Source organism: Homalodisca vitripennis, chromosome 2 (genome assembly GCF_021130785.1).
Source record: "Homalodisca vitripennis isolate AUS2020 chromosome 2, UT_GWSS_2.1, whole genome shotgun sequence".
Taxonomy (NCBI): Eukaryota; Metazoa; Arthropoda; class Insecta; order Hemiptera; family Cicadellidae; genus Homalodisca; species Homalodisca vitripennis.
In genome coordinates, this window is record NC_060208.1 from 75,556,995 (window position 1) to 75,580,711 (window position 23,717).

The 23,717-nt window shown below is 30.5% G+C and overlaps 1 protein-coding gene across 1 annotated transcript in view; it reads left to right on the plus strand.

Moving 5' to 3' along the window:
* Positions 1-17,252, plus strand: part of LOC124354198 (ruvB-like 2) — a 29,702-nt gene extending 12,450 nt beyond the window's left edge. Inside the window, exons 5-12 of the mRNA XM_046804478.1 lie at positions 2,548-2,710; positions 3,484-3,593; positions 6,486-6,604; positions 8,444-8,556; positions 12,841-13,061; positions 14,653-14,791; positions 16,341-16,455; positions 17,081-17,252. Of these exons, the coding sequence (XP_046660434.1) occupies positions 2,548-2,710; positions 3,484-3,593; positions 6,486-6,604; positions 8,444-8,556; positions 12,841-13,061; positions 14,653-14,791; positions 16,341-16,455; positions 17,081-17,112 (1,012 nt within the window). The 3' untranslated portion in view covers positions 17,113-17,252. The remainder of the gene's footprint in view (positions 1-2,547; positions 2,711-3,483; positions 3,594-6,485; positions 6,605-8,443; positions 8,557-12,840; positions 13,062-14,652; positions 14,792-16,340; positions 16,456-17,080) is intronic.
* The last annotated feature ends 6,465 nt before the right edge of the window (positions 17,253-23,717 follow it).

Here is a 23,717-nt window from a genome sequence, read left to right on the forward strand (position 1 = left end):
ATAAGAAAAAGTCTGCTGGCGTGAGGTCAGGGAGAACGTGGTGGCCATTTTACTGGTCCATTTCGACAATCCATTGTCTACCGTATGTATCATTTAAATAGTTTTTCACATTATTAGAAAAATGTGGAGGTGCTCCGTCGTGCATAAACCATGCATTTATTCTGTTTTGAACAGGAATATCTTCCAAGAGGGTAGGCAGGTTTGTTCTTAAAAAATTTAAGTACGCTACTCCATTAAGTCGATTAGGGAGGAACATGGACCAATCCAAATTATCACCCAGAACACCAAGCCATACATTGGACTGAAAATGTATGTTGAAAAATGCCTCGTCGCAGTTTCATGTGGGTTGTCGTACGCCCAAGTATGGGTATTACGAAAATTTTACAATTCCATTTCTAGTAAAACAGGATTCATCAGTAACGAGATACGCCGAAGAAAATACTGATGTCCGTGAACAATTTCTTCTTAAACCAGCGGCAGAACATCTTCCGTTTATTAAGATCTTGCGGTAATAAGTCTTGAACACGTGTTATATGGAATGGGTACAACTGTGCTTCATGAAGTGTCCGCCATACGCTTGACTGGCAAATATTTAACTGACGTGATAATCGTCTGGTGCTTTGTGGTTGGTGATAATTCTACAGCATTTATTATTGCTTGTTCATTATTATAGTTCCTTGCGCTATTATAGTTCCTTGACGATCAGTAATCTATTCGCTTCGGTTTAAAGCTACCAGTTTCTCTAAGTCTTCTCTCCACAGCTTCAAATGTTTTGCGATCAGGTGTTCTTCGATGTGGAAAAGTATCACGATATTCTGAACTGCAGCTAAACCATTCTTGTTAACTTTGCCGTAAATCAGTATCATGTCCGTATACTCTTCAAACGAATACATACCATTTACATTATCTGCCATTATTTACTAAGATAATTACATACACTTTTATAAAATATTTAATAAAATATTTAAAAAATAAATATTTAATAAAATATTTTATACATTTGTATAAAATATTTCCAAATAATCACAGGATCTCACAAAATACAATCTTCACACGCCACAATACAAAAAACCTCCATAAAGGTTATTCAAAATATTACTTCATGAACTTAATTGTTGATCAGCTGATATTGCCAACCTTTGCAAAGAAAATATGACAATAAAAAGTGTTGAATAAAATGATCAGCTGTTACTCACAACCTAAACATTAGTTAATATTTTATGCAGATAAGAATATACATTTTTGTGCGTCTGTTTTATTTTTAAATAAAGCTAAATTTCAATACCTATTATTAATTTTTTTCCTAAGTAATTCACATGAATCTTTTCAGAATTAAATGTTCTACAAATCTGTTTAAGAAAAAAATGACCTTTATTTAACATTTATGGAAGTAATCTTACGTTAAACACAAAAAATGTGTTATTTCTTTGCACGAATTCTTGTGTTTTACATAAGATATCTCTGAAAGTATTGCATTTATAGCTCTGGGACGAATTTTAATAAATTTGTCAGATATATAAAACATAAAAAACAATCGTATTTGTATCTTTGTAACTACCTTTACCATTTTTATACGGTCTGACTTCACCAAGGGTTCTGAAATCCGGTGTGAAATCTTTCGCTAGGCGTAACTCGCTAACGAGGCGTTTCCGGGGCATATGGTTATATGAACTTTTTTACTTGTTTTTAGCTATAGAATAAGCTCTCGAGAGATTGCCGTTTAGTTTTGAATCACCCTGTATAGTATGAGTTTATAACATAATTACTGTAATAACACAGAATTTTTTAAAAGCATCATAAAATCCCCAGGGAGCCACACCGAAACATGTATTAAGGGCCCAGGGTACAAAGTGTTAATAATGGTAATGAGAAAACTAAAATATGTTTGGTTGCATATGTTAAAATTGAGATATATCCTGCTCTCTATTGCCAAAAATGAGGGTCTACAAATATTTTAGGTTTAACATTGCTCTTATCTGTCTAAGATCAAGACAGACATCAGTATAGAAAGCTCTTGATTTGGATTTGGCCTACTAGCAGAAACTCAAAACAGTGAGAACTATAAATATAGACTCAGATTATATTTCCATTTTATACAAATTACTGTGCACATGCTAAAGTAAACATACTGTTGTCAAAGTTCCTCCTTCTCCCTCAGAAAAAAAAAAAAAAAAAAAAAAACACTAAGAGTTGATGTTAAAAATCATACCATTTAGTTGCAATAGAGCCAACTAGCTTTCTTCGTGATTAAGTTACAGTACTTATCAAGCAAGGTTACAAAATATAAAGTCAATGTTGAGTGTCAAAGTAGTTCATCTAGGGTCTTTCTTTGGTAAAAATTTGGTTTGTTAATAGGCATTAAAGAAGTTAAATAACTAGAGTAAGTGCCTATTTAATATATTGAAAAGTTCGGTGAAGCATGTTGTTATAAGGCATAACAACATTCAGTAACATTGTCATTAAATTTTGTAATTTTTCAGAAAGAATTAAAAAATTTCTTTTTGAGTTTTTAAACAGAACATAATTTAGTTTCTTATCGATTCGTAGGGAAGAGACTGAGATAATTGAGGGTGAAGTGGTGGAGGTGCAAGTGGAGCGACCGGCTACTGGAGTTGGGGCTAAGGTGGGGAAACTGACACTCAAGACCACAGAGATGGAGACCATCTACGATCTCGGCACTAAGATGATTGAGTCACTCACCAAGGAGAAGGTATACATCAACCACAACTCAACTCTGATTTTTGTAGTTCTCGTATCATTTCTGGAACTAGATTATGTTTTTTTTATGTAAATATAAATAGAATATACAATGTTCAAAAAGTTTTAGTAATATTTGAAAAATTATTTCCTTACTATACATTTTGTTTGTGAAAATCAAATTTTTCTTTTATTCAATATTACGTGTGGCTATATCTGCATTATATTTTTGGTCGAATGCCTGTACTGGTGTCTGGCCAGGTCAGATCAATGGTTGTGTGTATGCAGTAAGCCTACCATCTATATACTGTAAATTATTTGTCTTATTTAATGAATCTGTGTGTTTTATTAAATGTTATTTTATGAATGTTGTTATTTTCCATTTACTTTTACATTTTTATAATTCTACAAAACAAATATTGGGAACTGTTGGCAAAGTAAGACACCACATATTTGTTAAAAATGTTCTTATGTTAAAACCACATATTGAATTTTTTAGAAGCAACCTTTGAATTGCCATGAATATACTTGAATTTCTGTACTTTAAATGTGCAGCACATTAAAAAAATAATATTATGTACAGTTTTCATGTAGCTTCACAGAAATAAAAAAATTTTGTATTATTTTTTTTTTCTTGATTTTACTGACATATTTTAGAATTATGTAATGTCAAATATCATAAACTAATGTATAGAGAGCTCTAGTAAGTGACTTTTAGGTTTATATACAATACTGTGTGTGTATAGTCAGCTGATATGTAAAAGGCAAAATTTTTAACTTTTGCAGGTCCAGGCTGGTGACATTATCACAATCGACAAAGCGACGGGCAAGATTTCCCGTCTAGGCAGGTCCTTCACACGGGCTAGAGACTATGATGCAACTGGAGCACAGACAAGGTTATTCTTTTTATCTGTTGTTAATACCTGACAAAAGTAGTGTCACCATGAGGGTAAATCATATGGGAAATTTCAGTCCAATCAGGCAGTACCCCTGGGACTACAAGCAGAATTTGAATTTTAGGCTGAAATAATGAGTTCATATGAGAATTTCTTGTGGTTTTAATCAAGCATCAGAAGGTTTGTTGTTAAATGCGTACTATTTTGGTGCTTTTAACTCCAAAATTTCAACCTAATAATCTGTTCTTTAAGAACTAGGATTTATTTTATAATAAGTTACATAAAACGTTATGGATTCTTAAAATACCTTGTAATCAGAGATGAAGTACTCCCTTAGAGGTTCTTTAATTACATCTCTAATATGTCTTAGTTACCACAACTTAAATCTATTCATTATTTTTAGCCTATCATGTTCAAACTTAAATCTTGATTTATCCCAACAGAAGATATTGTTTGATAGGGCAGAATTTTGCAGAAAATATATTACAATAAGATGTGTTTTAATGAGTTGTTACATGTTGTGGCATAATTTAATTAAGAACCTGTTTATTAGATTTTTGGGATATTTTATTGTGTGCCATAAATGATCCATGTTGAAATGGTGTAATATAATAATTAAAAATCGCCTTTTTTCTTCGCTGCACACTGAGAGACAGATGCACTTGTGATGCAGAAGGTTGATTAATTTTTGTAAAAACTGCTATTAATCTCTTTGAAACGGAAGTCAGTTGAAATCTACATTTTATGATTTGACAAAAGCTTTTGACACAGTAAATTATAGCAATATAATTTCTAAACTGAAGTATGCATTTGACAAACTACATGTAGATTTTTTTCACCTTACCTCGAAGTTAGAAAACAGTCTGTATTTTTTAATGTAGAATTTTCAACTCAGTCCTTGATAAGAAATAGTGTTACACTGCAATCAATTTTGGTACCTTTTATTCATAATTTACATAAATGATTGGCCATTATTATAACCTTAACTGTCCAGACTTTCCTGCTACCTTTTTTGCATATGAATTCAAACCATAAAAATTTATTTGAATTAAATATTTTACTATATAAAACATGAAATTATGGAAAACTGGTGCATAACCAATAAACTTCAACAAACAAAAAGTTAAGATGTATAATTTGTCTTTATACATGGCCATAGTAAATTTTTGGGTGTTACAAAACAGTCAAATCTGAACTGGGATAATCATGTACAATCATTTGCAAATAGAATTTCCTTACAGTTGGGGAATTATGCCTCAACAATTAAGTGGAAGAATCACAATTAATTGATATGATTGTTTATATTATACCCATGTTCACAACCATTTGTATTACTGTATTATTGCAGAGGAGCATCACTCATCAGTATCATGTATATTTGTGCTGCAGAAAAGAGATAGTGCATTATGTCTAAAGCCATATATATTAAAAAATAAACTAGTGTGAAAATTGTTTTTACTGTATGAGAGACATTTACGTTAAGTTGTTGGTTGTATTTGTTTTTGGCTAGTCGTTAATTTTTGTTATTTATTGCTTTTATTAATATTACTGTAATATGTATTTTTTTATATATTACAGAAAAAAAGATTGAAATGTTAAAATTGTACAAACCTATCTTAAATATAAAGTGTAACAGAGGCCTACTAAATAAGTGAGGCAATAAAAAAATTACTTTTGGATTCTTTTCCACTTGTAACTATTCTTGTAATCGCACTGCTGTGTGTCCATATAAGCCCTTTTTTGTATATTTACAGCTAAGATCAATTGTTTCTCCTATCACCAGTTACAACCTAAATAGTCTGAACCTTGGTTTTGACTTTTCTTGGTAGACTGCTGAAAACCATTTTCTATTGCTGAAAACCAGTTTACATTACTGAATTCCATCTGTTCACTGCTAATTAATTACTTGATTACATCTGCAAGGTTCTATGTCATCCAAGGGGTTAGTGTGGATGTTAGGTGAAGACCAATAAACCTTAGTCTTAAACCATTGTCAAAATGGCAATCAAGTAGGCATTGTCAAATGGATTTCAAGTAGTAGCAGATCGTGCTCATTTTAAATTATAAAAGAGCACTGTAGTAGAAACATATTTGTTTTGCTATGAAAGATTTTAAATAGGATATAATATGTATTATTTGCAGTGTTTAGAAGTGAAAATGGTTTGTTAATAGTCAGGAACTGTTTAAGTTTAAAGTAAGTTAGTAAACAGTTTAGCTGAATTAAAGGAAGATGGCAAAATAGAGAACTGGTATCCAAGCTAATCACAAATAAAACAAACAGAATAAAAATGGTGTTTTGTCCTAAGAGTTTTAAGAGATCAAGTTAAAAATGTCAAAATTATATTGTTGGAGATGTTGAAGAATTGTTGAGTAAGGTTGAAATCATATGATAGAAAAGTGATGGATATGTTGAAGGACCAGTGTTTCGTTTTGGAATCAGGTCCAGATTGTTGGTAAATAGTGTTGGATTTGCGAAGCACTTGTGTACAGTCTAAGAATGAAGTCGAGAATGGTGATGAAATATTTTTGAAAATGTTGAAAGGCTAGTGTACAAAGTAAGAATCAAGTTCAAAATATTGGCGATATTTGTTGGTGCTGTTGAAGGAATGGTGTGCGGTTAAGTGTAAGGATTAAAACCGGAATGGAAAAATGTTAAGACAGTTTGAAGAACTGGTGCGCAGAGATATGATCAGGTTCAAGATCTTTGAGAAATGTTGGTAGACAATAACAATAATCACTTTAGTAACATGTACATCCTTAGTAAAGGCCAAATATCACTGTTTTATAGTGTTAAAAAAGTGTTTGTATTTTCACTGCCTAAAATAAGATTATAAGATGTAATGAAAAGAGCTATAATGCACTATAGTAACAGAGATTATGTTTATATGCCAGGTTTGTGCAATGCCCAGAAGGGGAACTACAGAAACGCAAGGAGGTGGTCCATACTGTAACTCTACACGAGGTAGACGTCATCAATTCCCGTACTCATGGCTTTCTCGCTCTCTTTTCAGGTAATTGATATTCATTAGGAAAACTTTAAAGGAAAACTTAAATCTATTTATTAAAATGAATCACAAGCATGAAATAGTAACTATTTAAAGTATTCAGTTGTGGGAGCAATTTATTCTTATCAAACCGCCACAAATATATATTTAGTTTTCTTACAGTATTTAACTGTATCAACAAAGTATTTCCATTGTAGTTATCTTAATCTAATACAGAACCAACTTTCTGCTGGGCCTTGTTTAATCTTCTCTTCATCTAACTCCCCCTCCTCGTCTTCATGACACATATTCCTGCTCTCCCTTACCCATTTTTTTTATCTGATTTATATTTTTTGTCTTTTGTTTCGTGCCTCCCAATCTGACACCTCTCTCAGCACCCTTCCCTAATATGTCAAAATCATTTGAAATTAAATTTAAAAGATTTCTTCAACTTAGTAGTTTTATAAATTATGTGAAGAATAAAAAAACGTATAAATATTTTACTTTATTCCTGCTTTTCACACCAGTGAACTCTAAATTGTGGGATACTCTACTTAATGAAAAAGTAATAAATTGTAGTCAAAAAGTACAAAAATGTTTTCAGTTTTTTTTTTATAATCATCCATAAGTTCTCAATTCTTATTTTAATCTGAAGCATTGTTAGACTATTCTAAGTATTAAATATTTTCTCTGAAAAATTCCTAAACCAGTTTGATTTGTAGCAAAAATCAATTTGGATTAATAGTAGATTAATCCTTTTGAAAAGTAGCATTTTCACTCCAAGCTCTTCAGCTAGGTAATCAAGTTCTGCTATAGGAATGTATTTTTGACCATTCATCATGCCACAAATAAAGTATTTGGTTTCGAAAATTACAAACATTTTTTTCATTGCAGGTTTTATGGTTGTTAATGTATTTGGTGATATGTTTTTTTTATTGTCACATGCATTTAAGTGCTGAAGTAGGAAGTGGTTTCTTTCTGAAAATAACACACTTCTCTGTTTTGCAATCCTATTCCTAATCTCTATATATTTTCTCCAAAAAGTCCATTCTTTTCATTATCTCGGTAATGCTGTTTTTATTCGTCTTTGAACTTTGCATCTGCATTGTGGAAGTCTTCTTTATGCAGAAGAGTCAGACGTCTGTGTGCCTGATGCTTCTGGGTCTTTTTAGCATAATACTATTTTTTTAAACTTTTTCTGAGCAAAATAAAAAGTTTTGGTATAAGTTTTTTGTTTTTATCCACAATTTCCGTTATTTTAGCGGAGAGATTATCCCAATATTACATTTTTTTATATTGTTAATTTTTAGTTTTCCTAAACAGTTTATAATTTCTTTAATGATTTGTCTTCGTGCTATACTAATGTTTTTATTAAAGGTAATTTACTCTACTCCTTTTCCCATGTGTTACATCAATCACTAACATTGTACAACCTTTTGCATTAAAAGACAAAACAATCCCAAAGACATATAATATATTCTTAAAATTTGTAAATTGGTTAGTTTATATAAGTTGGATAAGAACAGCAAATGATTCAGAGGTGATAGAGCAATGGTTTTATGTAGAGAATAAAATTTCTGTTTTTGTTTATATTAATTTGAGCAATACTGTTGACAATTGTGTCAGCCCCCTTCAGGCTTTTATGAACTCTCTTTAATTATGGCTCTTCCCAAACTTTAAAACTTCCTTGAAACTAGTTGTATGAGGCGATGTAAAACAAATTTTTTTAATGTGACACTTCACATTTTCCTATTTTACTTAGAGTTTCACTGTCTCTATCTCTTTTTTCTTTAAACCAGGCCAATCCTCACAACCTGGATTAAATGCTATCTTATTAAACCAGTTTTATAAATATAACATTTTCAGGTGATACTGGGGAGATAAAATCAGAGGTACGAGAGCAGATCAACAGCAAAGTAGCGGAGTGGAGGGAGGAAGGCAAGGCAGACATTGTGCCAGGAGTTCTCTTCATAGACGAGGTCAGTAGGTTATTTTTAACTTTCTTCTCCATGCATAATGTATACAAGAAAAAGTATTGTTGGTTTACATGAGTAATATTTGTATTAGATGTCTTGAGGAAAAAAGTGGGTTTTGCAAGATTATCCATCCTGAATTCCCACTTTACGCACCCAACACTGTTGCAAGATTATCCATCCTGAATCCTCACCTTACACACCCAAAACTGTTGCAATATTATCTATCCTGAATCCTCACTTTACTCACTCAACACTGTTGCTAGTTTTATGTGCATAGACTATTACTGATCTGTCTCCACATCTGTTACAATAAACATACATCATTAACTGTTATATGATCAAATGTACATTTTTTATTTTTAAGTTTGGATTGTTAGTGTTAGTTAATTATAAATTTGCTCAAGTTCAAAACCTAAGACTTGTAGTTCTAAAGATAATAACAGTCCTACTTGACCTTATTCTTTAATACACTACTCCGACTCAAAATATAGCTTCTACACATTTTGTTACTGGATTTAAATATTCATATATCACAGTAAAATAATTATTTATTAGGAAATAAATTTGTCATAGAGAAACATCTCTTACTTATACTTATACTCACTTAGTACAGTCATTGAAACGAAAAATACGGTCTTACCTCCGAATTTTTTTACTGTGAACCGATTTGCATGAAATTGTTAGAATTAGGCTCATCTCACCCTTAACTTCAAAAGTGAAAATGATCTGAACTCCGCCTATTATTTTTAAGGGGTGTAAACAAACCCTTAATGGAAAAAACTGATATTGAGCCATTTTATCGCTAGAAAACAATGTCTAATAGTAAGTGGTGAAATTGTAAAAGTGTTTTCTAACACAATCACCTCATATTAAAATCATTTTCAACCCCTTTAGAATCGTATAACCCCTTGCAAACAACCCCTAAATTGAAAAAATCACAAAAAAAATACTTTGGTACGACATAAAAAGATGTAAGTATAGAGTAAGTAATATTTTATATTTCTCTATAATAATTATCAAATTTTCAACCCTTGAAAACTACCCCTTGATAAAAAATTGTTAAAAATGTTTTTTGATAAAATGAAAAGGATTTAAATATTATTCCACACTCTCGAAAATGATTATCGTATTCTTAAGCTTTTTCTACCCTTAAAACTACCCCTAAATTAAAACAGTAAATATATATGATACATATTTAAAAATAATTTAATTTAGAGTAAAAAAATTGCCATTTATTGAATAAAATATTTACAAATTATATAAAAATGCACTCAAATGTTATATATACATATAAGAACGTTGGTATGTATTCATGCATACGTTTCCAAAATATATGAGCCATATTATGTATATATATATATATATATATATATATATATATATATACACACATTACAACAGTTTTGGGTCTCTATTATACTGCGTACTTTCACAATGCTCCAAATATTCACACTCCGAAATTGTCAGTTACTAAGTAGAAAAAGTTTTTTGGACCATAAACTCCTTAAATTTTTAATGCTATCAAAATTTATAAAAAACCGTTGTAAAGTTAATTAAGAGAGCTACAACATCTTTTTATTGCAATATATAGTAAAAAACCTTTTTCTCAAACGGTGAAGGGTTAAAAGGCTTAAGAGAGGCTGTGATTGCACTGCCACGCGCTCTTTAAACAATCATATTTCCGTCAATTTTTGTTTTGAAAATAAAAATCAAAAAATCCAAATTGTTTGTCAGAAATATACCTACATTTTTTATCACTACACTTTTATACGTATATGTCGTCATTTTTGAGATATTATGAAAAAAAGGTGTGGTTTTTTAAAAAATTTGAATATTTTTTTTAATCGTGACTTTTTTTGAAAAAATATGTGTCCTGAAGCAGCCAAACTGATACAATCTATCAAACTCTTCATAATAAAGTTTATTCTAGGCGAATACGATTAATTTTAATTTCAGTGGAAATGGCAATTAATGAAACCCATTGATTTAAAAGAAAAAAAAACATTAGATGCTCCTCTTATTTGCAATACAGCTTACTTATTTTACGTGCAAAAGACTTTTAATAGTAATCATTTTAAAGCTTATTTCGAGCACTATAAAACTCTTTTTTATTAGAATCCCTAAAATGCATCTGCTCGCCGCTAGATGGCATTGACTACAATCCATTAAAATTTCAGACAAAATAAAAAACTGCTTTTGATTTTTAATATATAGCTTTAATATTGCACTTAGAGTACTTTATAAAAAATCAAATGGTTCATTGTTTTACCTCTGCTACAATTATGTTTCTTCATAAAATTTTTCGATAAAACGTATATTTTTGGAGATATTTGCAAAAAACCGATGAAATAAAACCGATGAAAAACGTGAAAAAATTGTGAATTTTCAATTGCCAATAACTTGAAAAGTATTGGGATTTTCGAAAAACGTTATAGATGATTTTTTTGCTTAAAATTAGGCCTTATATCGATATCTGAGGTTATTTTTGAAAAAAAATAAATTCACCCCCCGAGAAGGGGTGGCAACCACCCCCAGGGTGGTTGCGGAGTTCAAATCATTTTTTTAAGTTAAGGGTAAGATGAACCTAATTCCAAAATTGTATGCAATTCGGTTCACAGTAAAAAAATTCGGAGCAATAATGCTTCAATGACTGCACTAACTGTCAAAAATTAAGAACTGAACCTGCCCATATTTTCTGCAGCACTAATGACTAATAACCTTTAAAAATTAAAAATGGATTACTGACCTTGATATTATTGTTAAAAAGAAGGAACTTGTCAGCTAACATTATACACTAAAACGATCTATCATTCTTGTGGTATTGAGCTGCATGAGTTGATTCAGTTAAGACAGTTGGAGGATATGTTACTGAATTCTCAAACTGAAATAAAATGTTCAAATCTATTAGTTGGTGTTGTCTGATTTCAATCTATATTTTCAACTTGAGGTTCAAAATTAATGAAAGAATCTTTTTATTCACCACAGTACTTACAAGTTTTGTAACAGAAAAATATGAGAATATTTAAATTAAAAAGCAATGGTACACATTATACATTACAAAAAAACATTGTTAGAGTTATCTTTTACAAAAACAATAAATTTAATCGGAAGATATTTTCAAGTGAACTATGCTAACAGTTTGTGAGTGAAATAAGTTTAAGTGGTCCAACTCCCTGAATTATCCCAATAAATTATAACAGTTGAACAACAAACTGAGTGTACCTAATAGTAAATATACAAGGTGCGGCTAGAAAATAACCGGACTGAGGATGAGATCAGATATGTACAATTTGATGTTATCCCCTTCAATGTACTCCTCTCCACGATCTCTACACTGCTCAATGCAAATTTTCCACTGCGTGTAACAATGCTGCAGATCGTTTTCGTATCCCTGTTCATGACTCTATCGCTTTTTCTTTTAATGCTTCCACAGTCTCAAATCTGTTTCCTTTCATAGCTGTCTTGACTTTGGGGAACAAAAGAAAATCGCAGGGGTCAAGTCGGTAGGGTGGATGATCTAAGACAGTGATATTGTGTTTGACCAAAAACGTTTTAGCTTTGTGAGCTGGAGCATTGTCATGGTGTAGAATCCATGACTTTTTTTTATTCCACAAATTATTCTGTGTTCTCTGTAAACATATGTAGGGTAGTCAGGACGTTAATGTAGTAATTCAGATTCACTGGCTGCCTCTCTGGTACCCAATCAATGTGCATGATCCCTTGAATGTATATATATATATATATATATATATAAAACAATTATCATGGCCTTGAATTTTGATTTTGTTATTCATGCTTTTTTTGCCATTGAGAAGCAGAGAATCTCTGTATTCATGATAAACAGTCTTCACCATACAATTTTCTGGATCTCTGGATACTCAATATTTTTCTGATGCAGAGACAAAAGTTGAACTGCCTATAACTGGGTGGAGTAAGCATAGGAGCCAGACGATACTCAAGGAGAAGTGGAAGGGAGAGTCACATGACTGGTTGTACGTTCAATCTGTGCAAATACATATCCGATTATTTTCTAGCCACATCTCGTTTATGAATATAGTGTAGGGAATATTGGTTAAACATTAAGTTATATTTTGTGATTAATCACCCTTTTGCTGCTGAACATTTTACTGTTGTAAATGCAAAAACTGCCAAACCTTATTTGCCTTAACATATTTGTACGTTGGCAGCAAGAGGGTTAAAATATTTACTTTGATGTATTATTATTGTTATTATTATTATTGTCACATTGAATGTATAAACCAAAATATAAACAACTAAAACATTTAGGTTCACATGTTGGACTTGGAGTGTTTCTCTTTCCTGAACCGAGCCCTCGAGGACGAGATGGCCCCAATTGTCATTATGGCTACCAATCGTGGTATTACCAGGATCAGGGGTACCAACTACAAGAGTCCCCATGGAATACCACTAGATCTGCTTGACAGAATGGTCATCATTGCCACATCTCCGTACGAGGAGACTGAGCTTAAGGAGATACTGAAAATTAGGTAATGTTTTATTGTAAATTAACATATTCTTTTTCTCTATCTCTCTCTTATGTATAGTATGCGCCAATGGCACAGTGTAGCGGGTACAACGGTTATCGAAAAATAACCAGATCAAGCAATGTTGAGCGTGGCTGCTGCTTAGTTGGGTGGCCACTGAGCAATCCTGTCTTTGCAAGCAGCTCGCCTGCCCAGCAGTTGGCCCCCAGGTTAAGTATAGAGAGGGCTTCTTAGCCCTAATTAAGTTATTTTAGTTTTATTATTTTTACCCAAAAAACATGTTTTCTGTAAAACTTAGTTTACTTAAAAAGAAATATCGCTATAATAAATGTAATTTTTTTATTTATTTATAGACAATTGGATAGTTATAAAATGTATAATTGCAAGTCTTTAAATATTCTTGAAAATGTTGTGAGGTAATGAATGGTATTGGACAAATACCATAATTACATAACATTTTTGAGAGTATGAAAATTGTAAAAAAAGTTAATACACACACGGCACAAACTTTAGTACTTAAAATTTATTCTTAAGGTTTGTTTTTCATGCTGAATGAAATATTTCCACAGCTTGGCTGAAATATTTCAAGAAAATAATTGCGTAAAAAATATTTTGACGAGGTGTGAATCGAAAGAATGATGTTAGTTATGACACCAGCTGTGTTAAGAAATCATGCATTCATTTACTTTTGTGTTTGGGAAATCACATGCCATGGAAGTCTTCTCCACACTGAGTATACAATGTTCGATTAATTGTTTCTTCTCGTGTTTTTGTGTTCTGCCTCTTGACTCTTGTATGCACCCAACATGTTGTTTTTATCAGATAATTTTGCAAGACTTGTATCTGTTATTGAGTTACTATTCCAACAGAACTTATGACAAGAAATAAGTTATAAATAATGTAAGAGGTTTAATACTATCCTTTAGAATGTGTAAAAAGACAGTCATCTTACAATATTTTAATGTCTTTCTTACATTGAGATATGCATATAACATCATATTCAGTTAATCTATTCCATTCATATGTTTTTATAATCTAAAAATGTTGCAGATTCTTTCTGCAGTTATTCTACCATGCCTTCTTATCACATGTGCTACTTTATTTGCTTCAAAGTTTGAAGAAACGAATGACTGAATTTGTATCAGAATTCTTTGAATTATTGACGGTCTAATACTTAATTAACTCTTCATCATCAAAATTAATAATATATCCTTTTGCAAAACAAACAGCACCATTTTTTTCATTTTATTGTTGCCATAATGTGTTCTCATAAATTCCCACAAATTGCATTTACTTAAAGAAATCAAATAACAACATGCAAGGCAAAGACAATATTGTTGAGAAATTTTATTGCAGCAGCAATTTTGGGTTTTGTTTTAGAGTGCACTGAAGAACAAACAGCTTTCATATCATTACTGCCAAATGAGCACTGACCTAGCTTGACTGTGCCATCAAAACCGTGTTTCTACCCACACCCATTCAAGAACATTACAATAAAAGAATATTGACCCTTTACCCAAGTAACCCTTTTATAATGAAATAGAGTTTCTCACATAACGAAACAAAAAATGCATTACACAAATTTTCTGTCCAGGTGTGAAGAAGAAGACTGTGAGATGACAGATGATGCATTGTTAGTGTTGACACGAATTGCCAAAGAGACATCATTACGTTACGCCATTCAACTGATCACTACAGCTAGTCTCGTGAGTCGCAAGCGTAAGAGCACTGAGGTAATTTTATGGATAAAAGACTACAACATGTTCTTTTGGAATTTAAATAGTTCAATCGTATGAATACCAACATTACTTAAAATTTATGGCATATGTGTTATCTGATTTTGTATAATCTTATTACATGTTTAATATTTTATTATTTGAAAGTAATCAATAGAACCTACCATTTAATTTTCAAAACTACAAAGATAAATTAGTACTATTATAGACATAAGTGATAAAGTATAATAGTAATTGTTTATTTTATTTATCAGAGTATTTAATTTTAATAATCTTTTAGTTACTTAAAATTTATAACTTGTCCCACATTTGAATAAGGCTCTGGATCCGAATATTTGTTAATTTGTCACTTGCCATTGGTACAATCTTGACTTCTTTTCTCTTTATTATATCTCCATACATGAACTAATTGACAACAATTTAATTATGTGATTGTACAATAGTTTGAAATTTGACCTTATCATTGAGCTTTTTAGTTTTGGGTCAAACCAGAAAGATTTTAAGTAGAACCAAAATTGTGCATACATTTTAACTCTGCAGTTTTGATCAATGATTTACTGTAGTCATAAAGGTAACAGATGTAATCTGTAGTTTTATGTTCAGCCATACTTACTAGAAATAATTTAGCCATAATAGTACAAAAAGTTAAAATTGTATTTATACTCTTGTATTGTGTCTTTGAATGAGAAAAAGGATTTCAAATGGCCTTTACTCTATTTTCCTTGGATAATAATGTAATGTAATAATAATTGAATTGCTTAATTAAATGTAAATAATATTCAATTATTTTCTAAAGCAATTCAAAATGTATAAACAATAAATTTAAATATTTGCAAGTGTAATCTAAGCTGTAGATTACAAGAGAACAAGAAACAATGTGATTTTTACTGTTGAGATTATTAGTTTGCAATGTAGATCATATTAGCAATAAGTTAAATATTGTAGTTTATGGAAATCAACTTGCTAGTTACAAAATGAATAGATTATTTCAAAATTCATTGCTTGATAATTTTATTTATTGGAGGATAATAAGTTTTTATTATTATTGCAAACACGTCACATCTGCCCAAACTGGTTAGAATTAGACAGTTAAGTCTAACAAGACATGAAACATGTCTAGAATGTGGGTCTCCATACATTTAGGCAACAAACACCGGTTCTGGTTATTCTGAGGTTTTTGTACTAATTGTACACTCTTAATTCTAATTACAACTGAGTATTAGATGTGTTCTAATTAAATTATTGCTATAGTTAATTATTAATTGTAATTTTATGTATGTAGCATATTTTAGCTTACAAAATAAGCAATTTTCATTAATAAAAAAAAAATATTAAAACACTTTTAGAAATATTTAAGCTTTTTCTTTTGAGGTATCTTATAAAAATAAGTTCTGGCTCACAAATTGTTCGCTGGTTAACACTGCTGTAGAGTTGTGGAAACACATTTTTCCATAATAACAAAATAATACATTAAACCACAAGTCAAGAAAAGTATGCATGAGACTATGAGTGAACTTTTAAAAATTGTATACTGATCTCTTTCCAGGTTAGTATCGATGATGTCAAGAGAGTCTATTCGCTGTTCTTGGATGAGGGAAGATCCACTCAATATCTCAAAGAATATCAGGACGAGTACCTGTTTGATGAGGCAGGCTCTGGGGGTAAGCTGTTGATTTAAATCATTTTAAAACTTGTGAACTAAAATATAGATGGTCGTACCAATAACTTGTAAGCGTTAAAATAACCAAAAAGATTTTTTAAATGTCATTAATATTTTTTTTAGTGGTTAGTTCCTCTTTGTTACCTTTAAATTAGGAACTAATAAAGGTTCTTATCATTCTGAACTTCAGATCATTCAAATCATAACATTTTTTGGTAAGCACCAAGCACAAGTAAGCATCAAAGTGTTTGATTTTAGAGCACTAAAAGCAAAAACACAAAACAAGTGAAGTCACACTAATGCAAGATATTTTTTCTACTGGTAACCAAATTCAAAATTATTTATGTATACAGAAGAGTTGCAGTGATTTGAGTCTTTGGCAATTTAAATTTATATTTATTTCAATTTTGTTTAAAAAAAAAAACATTTTTACTATTTTGAGAACTATGCAAAGCAGCAACAATCGTTATGCATTTTTTATACATTACTATAATTTTTCCTGCTATTTCTTCCATTGCAATGCCTAAATATAAATTAGAATAACTTGTGAAGCTGGTAACATCATCAATTTCCTATGTTCCTTACTGTATATTATGTAAATAATGTGAGAAATTATTTTTTTACAGATATTGAAACAATGGAAGTGACTGTTCACTAAAAGTATTTCTCAGCATACACAAACTGTTCACAAGTGCTACGTTTTGTGTTGTACGAAGTTTAATGTTGATGTTAATTTGATAAGTTGTACAAATATGTATTAAATTAATTTTTATAAAAAGCTTCATTTAAAAATTTTAATTACAGTGTAACATATTTTCCTAACCCTTTCCAATCCCAATCATAATATTTATTTTTAGTTGTAAATAGTTTTACCACATAATATATTAGTACAAAATATGTACAAAATAAATATTTATTATTGTTTCTCTTGTCCTATATTTCAATCAACAATTCGAATTAAGAAACATTTTACTTTATTCGTATAATGTGTACTGTGCATTAAACAAAGTAGTGAGAAAATTTAATTTATTATAGATATTGTAGGTCTTAACCATTTGAGGACTTTAGGCCAATCCTGCAGTCTTTGTGTTGTTTACTTGAGGACTGCCTGGCAGATCTTATTTGTAATGTCAGTAATAAGCGTCTGCAATTTATACAAACTCATATTTATTTAACTCTTTAAGTGCAGATTCCGTAATTTTACGAAACGTCAAAACCCAAGAGAAGAATGCGGATCTCATAATTTAGTGTTACGCAATAGCTAATTATGTAACCACATATAGTGTAATCTGACGTTTATTTTACTGCCAATATTCTCCACTAGAATATGTATCAGCTCGTTTACAAAACAACAGTTGTTGGTGCATTGTTAGTGTATTTTGTTGACCATCAAGACATCATAAATTCACACAAAAATTTCCAACTTTAATTAAAATAGACTTATATGTCATTATTCTGTTTTGTGTGTAAACAACTATTTTAAAATATTGTAAATAAAATTGATTCTACTTTTTGTATTTTCCCAGTGTAAATCTTGTTATCATAACTTTTTTTCATAATCTTAATTTAAACTTAACAAATAATGCAAGACACCAACTGTTGCTTTTTAAACAAGCTGACATAATAATTTTTATTTCTATTGAAATTATATACCAAATGAATTGGTTTCAGACAGTTACATTTTTTTGTTTCCATTCTAAAAATTCTCAAATTATTAGCTATACAAAATAATTTTTACTTGTGTACATAAAAAACTTAAAGTATATTTAAATTTATGCCTACTACTATTTTTACCCATCAAGATGCTTATTTCCAATCTTTTAACACTGGCAAAATATTTTCGGGCATACTGAAAAATACTAGACGTATATTGTAAGGTACTGCGAAAAATACGGTCAAAATTCGTGTTTTTGTAGATATTTTTTTCAAAAATCATAACGCCTTTATTTTATGACATAGGATCATAACTTTTTTTTATTTTCTTACAAAATAAAAGTATTTTACGTAAAAAAAAATACCTAAACGCAAAATTAAAAGTAATAAAAATATTTAAAAAAATAAATAATGTCAAAACATTTTTTGTTTTTTTTATTTTGAAGCATAAAAACTAGTTTTCATGAACACATTTCATTAGACAAAATTATATTCATAATCATCACAATGTATTTCTAAGTCAACATACAAAAATTCAGACACCTACCTTCAAAAACTTGGAAGAACGATGAATTTTTCAAAATTGTGGTAAAATCAACAATTTGTCCATTTTACATGTCAATAGTGGTTTCTGTGTCTTGGTGCACTTTTATAGTAAATAACACAAATTGACCATTGCAATAAACAATGTATGTTTATAAATCATAAAATAACTAGAAAAATTAGAGTTCATATCTATTTACATATTTACATAATTTACGGTAAATATGTTGGGAATCTGTAGTAGACCAGTACATCTTTATTGTGGGTTTAGGGTTGAGTCCCATGTTCAAGAGAACAGTAATAAACGCTTTCTTTCTGGTAGTGACGGTTTTCCACATTCTTGCACTTGAATTTGGAGCTAATGTGTCATAATGTTTACTAATGTACTCCCTAGCATATCTGTTTGTTTCATTTACAAATGTGGTAAGAAGATTTACTGTAAAAAATAATGAGAAATAGTCAATGGGTTTTGAATTATGAGGAGGGCAGTGCTTTGGCCCAGGTGTCTCAAAGAATAGAATATTATTATGGTCATAGCCTGGGTCATTTTTTTCATCACAAACAGTCCAATCATTATTGTCATCATTATTTACAGGGTGTAAATTATCATCATTTACATTTTCTTGAATAGCAGGTAGATCTAGGTTGTCTGAATTAGCGATTACATGTTCAATAAAATTGTATCACTAACATTGTCATGAGTCATATTTACTGGTATGTTTACAGTTTACATAACCAACTCACATCATAAACAAAACTAAACTGCAATCTAGTTTGTTCACCAGCTGGACAGTCAGGTGAGTCATGTAGTCAGCTGACAGATGACAAAGCAACTTTCAAAGCAGTCTGCTACCAAGACAAGTCTTCAAAGACTTACAAATTATATATTTCCTTGTTTATAATTTCATTGCCTAACAGCTGATTTAAAATTGGTTAGACTTAGGCAAAATTAAAATACCAATAAATAAAATAAAATAAAAGTTAAGGTCCTATATAAAGGACGTCGGTATTTTTAGCACAGATGAAGGACGTCCTACATATAGGACCTCAGTACTTTTGGCAATAACTCAACGGTCCTATATATAGGACGTCAGGGTTAAAAGGGTTAAGTTAAAAAAATTTGTTTTACCAAATATTACCAGTTTTTTCAAAGTGTCTGCAAAAGAGCCATTTGCGGCAGCTGTCTTTTTTGCATATCCATTTTTATGAGATTATAAATACTGTTGGTACTATCAAAAATTAACTTAAAAAATATTGGTCTTCGAAGGATTAAATGTCATATATTATGTTTTGCCATTTTTTACTACTTTCCTCAAAATATTTATCCTAGTTCAAAATGTTGTGAGAAATTAAAAGTGTTTCTTACTTATCACATTTCTCTCTAAACAACTTTGAAACTAAGTTTTTTCGCAAAAAAATATGTTTCTTGCTTACCATGTTCCTCTTAAAACAACATTGAGTTTGAAACCAAGCTTGTTCATTTCAAATATAAAATTCTTATACGTTCCACTAAAAAATCTTCAGAGATACACAAAGTTGAAACCTTATCAACTTATTTTGATCCTTATATTTTTTCAAAGCACTTATACTGACATCACATAATCCAGCCAATCTTTGAAGCAATGTTATCACAGTATTTCGTCTACCATTCATAATTTGCAACAGAATATCAGTCATTAAAAATCGTTTGTTATGAAGTTGATTTTTCACCGTCAGATCCTTCTGTCAGTGAAAAATTAAAATAAGGCTAAAATTCACAAGATGCCAAATCAGGACTGTATTGATGGGTGGGTAAGTAATGGAAGCTGAGACTGTCTACATTTTAAAGATGTCTCTTCATCTTTGTTCTTCCAGTTTGTTAAACGTTTGAGGTAAGTAGTATTAGCTGTAAAAGTACTCTTGTCTTCATAGAAAACAATGGCGTGTTCGCTAGTTATAAAACAATTTGCAACCATTTTCTTTCTTATACTTTGAGGGCACTTGACTCTTGAGGGTTGAGTTTGCTCTATTTCACTTTCCTCTTAGTGATGTGTCTGAAATCAGATGCTGTCACAGACTTGACTCTTGGAATCTGGAGACATATATGTCTGGAGATTAAAAAATTTGGCGACGTAGAACAAAAAAAAGTCTTAAATCTGACGGGAATCTGAGAACAAATTCTCGTATTCATTTTACTATGCTGTGCTGTGTTCAATGCTTTTTTAACCGCAGTATTAATTAGTTTCAATAATATGTTCTTACAGTTTGAAACGCCCTTTATAGAGAGGTTTTATTCCATTTAAGTAATAACAATTATTCCTTTTGATCAAAAAGATGTTAAGTAGAAGTTTCATAACAAAACTTTATTCAAACTCTAATTTTACATTTTAAAATGCATTGTACTATAATAGTAAGTATCATAAATTACTCTCTGTAAAAGTTTTGTGTTAGTTTCTCATATTTGTATTACGCTTTCAGAAGCAGTTAACTTTTCTGATAGTGTTTTAAGTACAAAAGGTCATAATTTTCCAAGAACATCAAATGTATTGGTTTTGTAATTATTTTGCAGAAAATCATAATGTTGGTGCATTTTATATTGAACATTTTTCCCTTGTGGAGAATATAGTTCTTTTTCAGCATTTTTATTCTGAATACAATTTATTAAAACACTTCAGTAATAGTTCTGAAATTAGAAACAACAATTAGCTACAGAGAACAATATAAATCATTCATATACCGGAAACATTGATTCTTAAGTATTCCATTCTGGTTTCAAATGTAAAAACAGCTTTCAGTGTAATAATATTTTGGACAAGTTAATAAATGTTAGTATAAAATTAAAGCAAAGTTAAAACAATATCTTTAACAAATAGCTTTGTATAATACTGATAAATATTTTATTAACTATGTTAATTTTTAAAATAATTTAAATATAGTGTTTATGATGTTATTCATTGCATAGCTCTTTGCAAACACTATAATGGATAAAGAATAATCTTATTGTCATTGTCACTGATCAGAGTTCCTCAGAAGAAACATTAATTTTATACTGTTATTAAAAATTCTAGGTTACAAAGAAATCAGTTAGTGCTGTGTCCGACCCTCCTACTAAAGATCTACAGCACAGACATTCATCTACACTGCTTATGAACTGATAAAGATGGCATAGCTGGCAATCAACTTTTCACTATTATTATGCGAATCCTGCTTTTGTTATATGGATGCTTCCACTAATATATTCCTCAGCTTATAAATAAAAATTTTCTATAGTTATATTCAGAATACTGCGTTAATCTGCTGGATTTGATCCAAAGGCCGCACGGTATGCATCTGACTGGAAATGTGTTTGATGCCTTACTCAGTGTTCAACTGATAGTTCATATTCACTGTTGCTGGGCTTTTGTAGTTGATTGTTCTGTTATAAAATGGGCTTTGGTTAACCAAGCAGATGCAACACACAACCCAAAAGATATGGGTGATGGTCGGTTACCTGGACAATCTAAATAATTTGCCTTCTTTACACTCATAATCAAAGTATAAAAAGAAATAAGTCCTACCTTAGGCCTTAAAGTGTAGATAATTAAGACTCACACAATATACACTCAGGGAGGAGGAAGAGACCTGGTTCCATTAATTGTGGATAAAAAATAATAAATACTTTTAATTGTTATAAAAAACTTTTCTTGTGTTATTAGTGACTGTGTGTGAATATATATATATATATATATATATATATATATATATATATATATGTATATATATTGTCAGGACAGTACATGTGCTGTGATTTCTTCAAAACGCAGACTGTAATCTTGGTAAAATGTCTTGATTTTAGACATGAGTTATATTTTTTATTGCTATCTTTCCTAAAATGTTTGACATAGCCGGCAATATGGAGATGGGTTGCTTGATTTTGGGGGTTGTAACTTTAGGCAGCAGGCGAACAAAATATTTTTCTTCCATTCTTTAGGAAAGACGCCAGTTTCTATACACTTATTTACTAAATAAGTAATAGTCCATAATGAGTATGTATTCACTGTTTTAATCATTTGTATGGAAATGTCACCGATCCCCACACCTCTACTTTTTACTTCGTTCATAGCAGGCTTAACCTCATCTTCACGTACAACTACGAATTTAAAATCTACCTACCATTTCATTTTTCTTATTTATGGGTCAGTATCATTGTTAGAACTCATTTCAACAAAGTACTTATTTATATAATCTATGTTAAACTTTTATGACATGACTTCATCTTGTTGTTGTATCTATTACGTCACACTATTTCAAGCAATTTAAAAAATGTTTATAGTTTTCAACTTTTCAGAAAAATAAGCCTGTTTTAATTGTCTTATGATATTATTCGATTGATTTCGATCCACTTTGTATTTCTGCCAGTCATCACTTTTCACAGATTTCCAATAATTGTTCCTTATTTATGTTCGATTTATTTTTCAGTTTTGTAGTTTTTGCAATGTCAAAAAATGTTATTTACCAAATTCAAAGTAAAAAATATTGTAGATTACATTGGCTCAACTACAAATATTGCACTTAATTTCATGTCAAAATTATATAAATGAATGATTGAATTATTTCCTCATATAAACACAGATCACAGCATATATGTAGTATACAAAAACAGGAAATGATCTCCACATGGGAGAAGCCTGTGTGTATGGTGCTCGCGACGCGGTCAGCAGCATGAATATATACTAATTAACAGTAAAAGTACTGTAAATTCTTAGGATACAAATATACATAATTAAAACATGAAATTTACAATATAAAAATAAATTAATGTAACGTATATATACTGTTAACATAGAAAATACATTATAGGTACAACAAAGTAAGTGTTAGACAAGGTTACTACCAGATAACAATGTCAGAAATGATTACGTAATGATGAATGATTAATAAATAATGCCCAACAATAATAACTTCATTGATATAAAAGAAAAAGATCATATCGATAACAGTTTATTAGGAGGCTTGGAACCTCTCGTACACGTGTACACACTCACGCCACACATAAATAACATACCCCTCTCACTCTCCCTCCACCCCACCACCCAACATTTACAACCA